The sequence below is a fragment of the Mandrillus leucophaeus genome, unplaced genomic scaffold (assembly GCF_000951045.1).
Source record: "Mandrillus leucophaeus isolate KB7577 unplaced genomic scaffold, Mleu.le_1.0 Scaffold532, whole genome shotgun sequence".
In the NCBI taxonomy this organism is placed as follows: domain Eukaryota; kingdom Metazoa; phylum Chordata; class Mammalia; order Primates; family Cercopithecidae; genus Mandrillus; species Mandrillus leucophaeus.
In genome coordinates, this window is record NW_012105720.1 from 1,019,189 (window position 1) to 1,030,127 (window position 10,939).

At 35.3% G+C, this 10,939-nt stretch overlaps 1 protein-coding gene across 2 annotated transcripts in view; it reads right to left on the minus strand.

Moving 5' to 3' along the window:
* Window positions 1-10,939, minus strand: part of DNAH7 (dynein, axonemal, heavy chain 7) — a 384,437-nt gene that overhangs the window by 324,233 nt on the left and 49,265 nt on the right. For both annotated transcript variants that reach the window (XM_011997181.1, XM_011997180.1), the window contains exon 10: window positions 7,248-7,367. In XM_011997181.1, coding sequence (XP_011852571.1) covers window positions 7,248-7,367 — 120 coding nt within the window. The remainder of the gene's footprint in view (window positions 1-7,247; window positions 7,368-10,939) is intronic.

Genomic DNA, 10,939 nt, shown 5'->3' on the forward strand with positions numbered 1-10,939 from the left:
ATTGTTAAAATCAGGAATAAAAGGGGAGACCTTAATACTTACATTACAGAAATACAAAGAATTAAAAGGGAATATAATACACAATTGTTTCCCAACAAATTTGATAACTTAGAAAAAATGGACAAATTCTACAAAGACAAACACTACTAAATCTGGCTTAAAAAGAAATAGAAAATATCAATAAACCTGTAGCAAGTAAAAGAGATCAAATTAATATTAATAATTTACAAACTTTGCAGGAAAAAAAGGCCAGGACTAGATGGCTTCACTGGTAGTTCTAACAGCATTTAAAAAATTAACACCAAACCAAATGTTTGGTTTGTAAAGAATTCACAAACCAAAAAGGAAAAGAGAAAAGAACACCTTCTTACTCATTCTATAAGGTGAGTATTACTATACCAACTACAAAGACATAACACACATGTACACAAAAACTACAGACCAATATCTCTTACGAATAAAAACATAAAAATCCTCAACAAAATACTAGAAATCCAAGTCCAGAAGCACATAAAAAGGATTATATGATCACATGTGATGGCTCATGCCTATAATCCCAACACTTTGGGAGGCTGAGTCAGGAGCATTGCTTGAGTCCAGGAGTTTGAGACCAGCCTGGGCAACACAGTGAGACCTTGTCTCTACAAAAATGAATAAAATTAGCTGGGCACATGCCTGTAGTCCCAGCTACTCAGGAGGCTAAAGCATGAGAAACACTTGAACCCGGGAAGCAGAGGCTGCAGTGAGCCAGGATCGCACCACTGCACTCCTGCCTGGGTGACACAGCAAGGCCCTGTCTCCAGAAAAAAAAAAAACAACAACGGGATTATCTCCATTCCATGAGCAGGTAGAATCTACCTCAGGAATTCGAGGTTGGTTCAATACATGAAAACCAATGTAATATACCATATTAATAGAATGAAAGGGAAAATCCCATGATTATCTCAATAGATTCAAAAAGCATTTACAAAATCTAATACTGCATGATAAAAAAAAACATGTCTGCTCTTGCTGCTTCTATTCAGCATTGCACTGGAGGGTCTAACCAGGGGAATTAGCTAAGAAAAGGAAAAAAAAAATAACCAGATAGGAAAGGAAGAAGTAAACTGTCTCTATTTGCAGATGATATGATCTTATATAGAAAGCCATAAAGAATTCACACACAAAAACCATTAAAGCTAATAAATAAGTTTAGTAAGGTATACAAGAATACCTAGTGAGAATACCTAGTAAGAATACAAGATCTATATGTAAAATTCAGTTGTATTTCTACACACCAGCAATAAATAATCTGAAGATGAAATTGAGACGACCATTCCATTTACATAGCATCAAGAATAAAATACTTAGAAAAAAATTAAACCAAAAAATGTAAATACATTTCTGTATTTACATTTGGTATTTCGAGAGAACTAAATAAATGGAAAGACATCCTGTGTTCATGAATTGAAAGACTTAACATTATTAAGATGTCAATACTCCCAAAATTAATGCACAGATTTAATGCATTCCCTATTAAAATCCCAATGGCATTTTTTAAAAAAAGGACAAGTTGATACTAAAATGCATATAAAATACAAAGGACTCAGAACAACAACAATTTTTCAACTCAGAAAAATAAGAACGAAATTGGAGGACCCACACTTCCTTATCTCAAAACTTACTACAAAACGGTTTGGTACTGGCATAAAGACAAATAGGCCAATGAAACAGAATAGAGAGCCCAGAAATAAACCCTCACATATATGCTCAAATGATTTTCAGCAAAGGTGCTAAGACAACTCAATGAGAAGAGTCTTGCAAAATGGTGCTCAGACTACCAGGTATCCATATGCAAAATAATGAATTTGGGCTCCTATCTCAGACCATGTGTAAGTTAAAATGAATTTGGTTTGTAAAGGTCAAAAAGGCCTAACTGTAGGAGCTAAAACTATAGAACGATTAGTTCTGTTTACCACACAGGTAAACAGGTAAATCTTGGTGGCTTTGGATAAGATACTGATATGGTTTAGCTGTGTCTCCACCCAAATCTCACCTTGAATTGTAATAATCTCCATGTGTCAAAGCTGAGGCCAGTGGAGATAACTGAATCATGGGGGCAGTTTCTCCCATACTCTTCTTGTGGTTGTGAATAAGTCTCGTGAGATTTGATGGTTTTAAAAATGGGAGTTCCCCTACACATGCCCTCTTGCCTGTCGCCATGTAGGACAGGGCTTTGCTCCTTATTCACCTTCCACCATGATTGTGAGGCCTCCCCAGCCATGTGGAACTGTGAGCCAATTCAACCTCTTTCCTTTATAAATTACCCAGTCTCAGGTATGTCTTTATTAACAGTGTGAGAACAGATTAATACAGATACCAAAAGGCACAAGCAACCAAAGAAAAAACATAAATCAGACTTCATCAATATCAAAAATATTTGTGCTTCAAAGGACACTATCAATAGAAATATTCGCAAATCATATAATTGATAAGAATCTAGTATCCAGAATATACAAAGAACTCTTAAACCTCAACAACAAAATATCAGATATTTTACACGTCAATAATAAAAATCAGACAACCCAGTACAAAATGAGCAAAGGGTTTGAATAGACATTTTCCAAAAACGACAAATAGACAATAAGCCCATAAACAGATACTCAACATTATTGGTCATTAGGGAAATGCAAGTCAAAATCACAGTGAGATACAACTTCATAACCATGAGGGTGGCTACAAGCAGAAAGATAGACAATAACAAGTGTTGGAGAGTATGTGTAGCAATTGGAATCCTCATAAATTATTAGGAATGTGAAATCTTATAGTCACTTTGGAAAACAGTGCAAGTGTTCCTCAAAAAGTTAGAACTACCATATAACCTAGCAATTTCACTCCTAGGTATACAGTCAAGAGAACTTAAAAATGTATTTATACAAAATAAGTTGTTCATAGCAAAAACAGCCAAAAAGTGGAAACAACCCAAATGTCTATCACCTGATGACTGGATAAATAAAATGTCTTATATCCATACAATGAAATATCACTTGGCCATGAGAAGACATGACATACAGATACATGCTATAATATGAATGAACTTTGAAAACGTTATGCTTCCTGTAAGAAGCCAGGCATAAATGACCATATATGAATACATATATGAACTTTGAAAACATTATCCTTCCTGTAAGAAGCCAGGCAAAATGACCATTTCATACTGAGATGAAATGTCCAGAGTAGGGAAATTCACAGGGACAAAAAATATATTAGTATAGTTACCTGGCACCTTTGGGTGGAAGAATGGGAAATGACTGCTAACAGGTACAGAGTTTCTTTCTAGGGAGCATTAAGTCATTCTTGTGTCGCTATAAAGAAATAGCTGAGACTGGGTAATTTATAAAGAAAAGAGGTTTAATTGGCTCATGATTCTACAGGCTGCACCAGCATGGTTCTAGCATCTGATTCCAGTGAAGTCCTCAGGAACATTATAATTACGGTGGAAGGTGAAGGGGGAACAGTCATGTCACATGGCCAGAGCCAGTGCAAGAGAGCAAGGAGGAAGGTGCCACACATTTTAAACAACCAGATCTTGTGTGAACTCAGAGCAAGAACTCACTTACTATCACGAGGACAGAACCAAGATATTCATGAGTGATCTGCCCCCATGACCAAAACACCTCCCACCAGGCCACACCTCCAACACTGGGGATTACGTTTCAATATGGGATTTGGAGGGGACAAGCATCCAAACTATATTGCATGGTGAAAATGAAAATGTTCTGGAATTAGGGGTGATGGTTGCACAACCTTGCAAGTATATTATCAGCTACTGAACTGCACACATTAAAGTAGTGATTTTTATGGTAAATGAATTATTTCTCAATAAAAAGGAATAGCAATACATTGGGTATCCCTGGAAGCAGAGCTAAAATTTCATGCTTTCCTACATGAAATTTCAAAAGAGAACAAAAAAGTCCCAAGGTTTTCAACTTGGCCTCGTAATGGTTCACAACAGGAAGAGTAGCAGATTTGGAAGGAGAATAAGCATTGCTAGGGACATGCTGAGATCCATGACATTCAACTAAAGATATTCAGTGTTACATTGGGTCTGAGCAAAGACGTGTTGAGGAATACCTAAAAGCACAGGCAAGAAAGGCAAAAATTAACAAACAGGATAACATCAAGCTAAAAAGCTTTGCATAGCAAAGGAAACTATCTAGACAGAGTAAAGAGACAACCTACAGAATGGGAAAAAAATGTCTGCGAATTATTCATTGTACAAAGGATTAATAACCAGAATACATAGAGAACTCAAACAACTCAACAGCAAAAATCCAAATAATCTCACTAAAAATGGGCAAACTGATCTAAATAAACATTTCCCAAAATAAAACGTACAAATAGCCAACAGGTATATGAAGAATGCCCAACATTCCTATTCATCAAGGAAATGCAAATCAAAAGCACACCGAGATATCATCTCACTCCAGTTAAAATGGCTACTATTAAAGTACAAAAAATAATAGATGCTGGCAAGGATGCAGAGAAAGAACTCTTTCCTTCCTTCCTCCCTCCGTCCATCCCTCCCTCCCTGCTTTCTCTCTCTCTCTTTCTCTCTTTCTTTTTTTCTTGAGCCAGAGTCTCGCTTAGTCACCCAGGCTTGAGTGCAGTGGTGTGATCTTGGCTCACTGCAACCTCTGCCTCCCAGGTTCAAGCGATTCTTCCACCTCAGCCTCCCAAGTAGCTGGGATTACAGGTGTGCGCCACCACACCCTGCTAATTTTTGTATTTTTAGTAGAGATAGGGTTTCACCATGTTGATTGGTGGTTTCAAACTCCCAACCTCAAGTGATCCACCCACCTCAGTCTCCCGAAGTGCTGCAATTGTAGATGTGAGCCACCATCCCTGGCAAAAAGGGGAACTTTCATACACTGTTGGGAACACAAATTTGTGCGTCCACTATAGACAACACTATGGAGGTTCTCAAAAAACTAAAATTACAACTACCATGTAATTCAGCAATTCCACTGCTGGGTATATACCCCAAAGAAAGGAAATCAATATATCAAAGAGATAGCTGCACTCCCATGTTTATTGCAGCACTATTCGCAATAGCCAAAATACAGAATCAACCTGGGCCCATCAGTGGGTGAATAGATAAAGAAAATATAGTGTGTGTATGTGTGTTTGTGTATAGTATATAAAATGTAAATAAAATACAAAATGTATATAAAATATAGTATATAAAATGTAGTTTATATATACAATGGAATATTATTCAGTCATAAAAATTAATATAATCCTGTCATTTGCAGCAACATGAATGAGCCTGTAGGACATCGTGTTAATTGAAATAAGTCAGGTACATAAAGATAAATATCACATGCTCTTATTCATATGTGGAAGCTAAAAAAAAAAATTGATGTCATGGAGGTTGTAAGTAGAATGGTGGTTAAGAGAAGCTAGGAAGGGCAGGGATGGGATGGAAGATAAAGAGAGATTGGTTAATAGGCACAAAAATACAGTTGATAGAAGGAATAAGTTCTGGTGTTTGATAGCAATGTAATGTGACTATAGTTAACAAGAATTTATAGTATATTCCAAAATAGCTAGAAGAGAAGATTTGGAATGCTCCCAACACAAAGAAATGATAAATGTTTGAGGTGATGGATATGCTAATTACCCTAATTGAATCATTATGCATTGTATGAATGCATCAAAATATTCCATTAATATATGTACCCTATACATATGTGCAATTATTATGTATCAATTTTAAAAATTGGTAAGACAGGCCTAAAGCTCAGAATACAAAATCTTGAGGCAGATGAAATCACGAAATTGTTAAGAGAATATAAAGAAGAGAGATAACAACAAAGATCTGGGGAACCCTACTTGTAGGGAATAATAATAAGTAAAGCCAGAAAAAGATAAATGGAAGAAGAACTAGAGAAACACAGGAGCACAGAAAAGCGGGTTTCCAGAAGTCTGGGTGATAAACCACACACTGTGAGTAAAAGTGGAAGATAAGGATGACGAAAAGGCATTTGGATTTGGGGTAGAAGTCATAATTAATCATTTGCTAATTGTTTCTCCTCTGTGAGCTGATGCTCTGCCTTTTGGTCATGATAAACACTTTCGGGCTCACTACTTAAAGTATAGTCAGAGAGTTCTTCCCTGAGAATCAATCAGGAAGCATCAAGAGATACAGCTAATCAATCTGCATTTCTCAGCAAAAAATAATTCAACAAAGGTTTGTACTCTACTCTGTAATTTGACACCCATTGAACTAAAATTGACAGTGGTAATGTATTCCTAGGGTAGAACCCAGAAGTTACAGATCAAGATAATTTATTTGTATCCTGTACTTAAGAGGTCACTTTCTTCTCTGTAATTAATTATGGGTTTTCATTTTATCACCTCTTAACTCTGTTTTTACAGTAACTAAATACTAATATAAAAGAGAAGGCTAAAGTTTTTTTCAAGTAATATCAGACAAAGAATTTTATTCTAACACATTGGAGAAGAAAGCAAGATAATGGAAATATTTTATCTCAAATTATGAAGATATCTTTCTAAGTAACTTCTAAAAATCATGAAGCTATGCTAGCAGTTTTATGTTCTCTGCTATCTTAAATTTGACCTAATTCTAATGTCCTGTTTACAATAACTTAATGACCCATGAGAGAAAGAATTTTCCTAAGTTGTTTCAAAGCATACCATCTGGTTGCCAGATTATGAATTATCATGTGTGGCTATTCCATTCTGAAAATCCAATCCATGGAGATATTCAATTATCATTTGATAGGTCTGCCTTCCAGTGACATTTTTAAATTCATTTAAATGATATACATTTCCCCACCTAATCATTATTTAAACTCTTCTGCTTTCCTCATCCAAAAACAAAATGAAAGGAGGTACAGAGCCTAGTGTATTAACAGTAGATGACAAATAAATATCTGGTGAATAATGAGTAGGTAACCATTCTCTTATGGTATTCAGCACCCCTCTCAAAGGATAGGTACAAACCAGACATTTAGAAAAAAGTAACCATTTGTCATGAACATTTTAGTTTCTGCACAATCTATGCTGTGTAGAACATCTGGACAAATATTACAGACTAAGATAATTAAACATATTATATTTAAATCATGTAGAAATGATTTAAAACATATTAAAATTGGATCTTCTAAAAGCAGTTAAAATGCAGTAGTCCACCATCATATTTTTAAACTTATGCTTTCCTACATGAAATTTCAAACCTTTACATTTTAAGTAGAGTCTCTTTGGCAGATTCCATGTGTCTCATGATAATGTTCTGAAAAGTTGACAGCTCTAATGCATCCTGGCGATTATGAAATTCTTTGATATCAACTAAACGTAATTTTCTGCAAGAGATAAAATAAACAGTAATTTAACAATGACTTTTTTTGGTATTTAATATTTTATTAATTGGTCCCTTCTTAAAAATATCATATTCCTAGGTTTAATCATTAAAAAATTGTGTTCCATATAATTAAATGTTAAAGAACATGAGATATTCTAATTTTAAAAATAATTCATATAATTAAATTCAATAGGAACACAACAAAATATGTAACTTCACTGTGAAGTAGAAGAAAGTTGCAATAACTGGGATATGAAGAATAGTTCAAACTGCTTTTGCTTTTAAACTATAATAATTTAAACAGGAAAAGCGGGAGGGCTCAATGCTTCTAGGATCCACTGCTCTGAAAAAAAATTGCAGCCTCTCTGAAAAGAAAGTGGCCCTCATTTCAGGCAGCCATGGGGTGAAGGAGTCTCACATCTAATCAAGAACCTTTCGAGCCTGTCTGATTTTTTAAAGAATACAGGGATTACGGGAGTCAACAACTTTCAATACAAACCCTCTTTTGACTACAATGTTATAGATCTTTGTTATACACATGGTTTACTCATCTAAGTATTTTCTCTGTCAGGTTAACAAAAATGAAAGATAATATTAGCATTAGTGTCATTGTGTTCTTAAAAAAATCACATTTAATGTTTCCTTAACGACCAATGTAAAATACTGGTTAGTAAACAAAACACATTTCAAATCTATTTCCTTACATTTCTTCCACAAGCAAAAATTCATCTGAGTTATAATATACTCCATACATGACATTGATAACAATTAGGCACAAAGTAGGTATAACCATTGCTAGAGAACCAATGTGTTATTCTGCATAATTGAGTAATGTAATGTTTTAAATAAAATATGTCTAAAATATAGCATAATAGTACATAGTAAACATAATCTGATCTCTTTAGCTTCCTAGTTAATGCTTTCAACATTATTTTACATTTTAAAATTGCAGCTGTAATCAGGATGCAGATGCCTGTGGTGTGAGATAGCACTGAATAAGTAGTAGTTGCAAGGGCACAAGCTCTGGAATTCACCTTGCCTTTGAGCCACCACACCAATTTTCCTTAGTTTCTTCGTATTCGATTTGAAACAGAATTCGAGGCACAGAGTACCATCTTTGATGTTTTGAGATTGAAAGGTTTTACACAGTACAATAATTTTCCCATGAAATCTCTCCAAATAACATTGCCCATTTGGTCAACAGGATGAACTGTTAAGAAAACAGGAAAAATACTACCAGACACTGTTCTTGCTTTCTCAGGATGGTCCCTACAATAACCCAGCAGTGGAACAATAGTTTAAATCATTGGTTTAAGACAATAGAAAGGATCAGGAAAAAAGATATTACTCACTATGTGTTAGCTTCAATTTGGTTAGCAGAAGGAAATGCAAGTCTCTTTAAAAGTTTCATGATGATGAGTCTTCTAATGACCAAAATAACTTCTTGATTTCAATTTTATATTAGTAGAACCAAATAGCTTCAAATCACCCAGACCATGAAACTCAGGATTGCCTCTGAACTCTTCCTATAAATCTTCCCATATCCAATCAGAAGTGAATTTCTGTAGACCCATCTGTCGCTCACATATCCCTCCTACCCTCACAACTGTCACTTAATGCTCACCCCAAGCTGAAACCCACCCTGACCCCTGGCTCTGTCACTGATTTTCAGGCAGGAGGAATTTCAATAGTCCTGGCCCAATACTCTGGACTCAGCATCAAGTCAGTCTCTACCTTTGTTCTCTGGTTCTCAAAACTAATCTTCTCTCTTCTTACCAAGACCAAGTTTCCCACAGAAATCTCACTCGAACTATCTACATTTCTTGGTTGTCCCATAAAATTTTCCCTTTCTTAGGAACATGTTTTGCTTTTGCCAGTCCTCCTTTTTTGTAACTTTCAAAGTAGCACACTATAGGCAGTGTCTTGCACTTGCTTTTTTCACTTAATTATCTTCTCCTGGAGACTTTTTCATATTAACACATCGAGATTTTTCTCACTCATATTTTATAACTACATAATACTCCATTGTGTATAGTATAACTTATTTAACTAGACTATCAATGGATGCTGGCTTGTTTCCAGTCTCTTATAAACAAATACCATAAATAGCATTATAACTATATAACTTCTTGCATTCTCGGGTACATCTGTACAATATTTATCCAAAAGTGAAATTGCTGGATTCAAGCGTTACCTGCAATTTGTAATTTTGATAGGTATGGCTGGGATTCCCTCAAAAGGGAGCCCATTTCTTCAAGCCTTACTAACAAAATGGGCTATCAAATTTTGTAATTTGTGGGGAAAATGGTTTCTCAGTATAGTTTTAATTTCAATCTCTTTACATTTCTTGTATTATGAGTTAGGTTAAGCATCTTTTTAACATGTTTAAAAATTATTTCATTTGTATCCTGCGTGCTGTATGGTAAATCGATTATACTGTTCTGATCTAGTAATTTTTTTCCTACCTAGATTCGTCTTTGTCAAATAATAAATTTTTAAAAGCCATTTCATCTTTTAAAATGAGCTTAACTTTCTTAGACACTTTAACTTTCTTAGACACATTCAACTATGATGATTTATATTACACTGTAATTTCTACATTCTCTTGTGATCTTCATATATGCACTATTTTACAACCAAAAATATTTGTTGTGTAGGGTATGACTGCATTTCAAAGCCTATCTATGACATTAAGGGGGTTCTGTAAGTGTAAATACCAGTAACATGAATTTCAACATCTTTTCTAGAGAGCATCTTATCAGGTTTCCAAACTCATGCGTTTTAGAGTCACTCAGACAAGTTTTTGCATTAACATTCCCCGACCCACTGCCACACATACAGATGTCATATATTTTCAAGGTCTGCTGAGATTCAGGGTAAATGACTGCCACGGGAAGCATGCCCTTCATATTCAATGCTGCCTACTACTCTGAGAGGCAGCCCTTGTTGACTGTTCTCCCACTCTTAATACTCACACACAGAATAAAAACAACCTAGGCTTTCGAGGGCAACATAGGAGCTTGTGGAGCTTTCTTTTCACCCACAGACTACAAGGCTTCTTTCCCATTTGTCTCTATCATGGATGCCTTGAAGTTTGCTTCAGTTGCTGCTAACATCTCTGTCACCACAACCTGGAGCCTAATTTTGGACACATACACTTTTTATTGTTTTTTAAATTTCAGCTTTGTTACTTTTTCTTCCCCCTTTTCATTTTCTTATCTCTTGCCTCCTGAAATCATCTAACAGACTAAGTCTAGCATTTTATGGACAATAGTAGGTCATGGAGTCGCATCCTTCAGTGTCCAGCTCAGTGTGTTGTGAAAATGAATATAAAAGAAAACAACAACTTGTGGTGGTGTTTTGAAAATGAAATGTACTAATGTATGGAAACATAATTTGTGAAAGTGATACACATGACCTCATGACTGCAAGCAAAATTAGATCATGGGCATTGTCAGCTGGAAGAGGTAGTTGAGCTCCAGTATTCAAAAGAAAAGAAATGAAAAAAACATGGGGCAATGAAGTAGACTCTACCTACTTAGTATAAGTCAAATTAAGCAGACAAAGAAATCC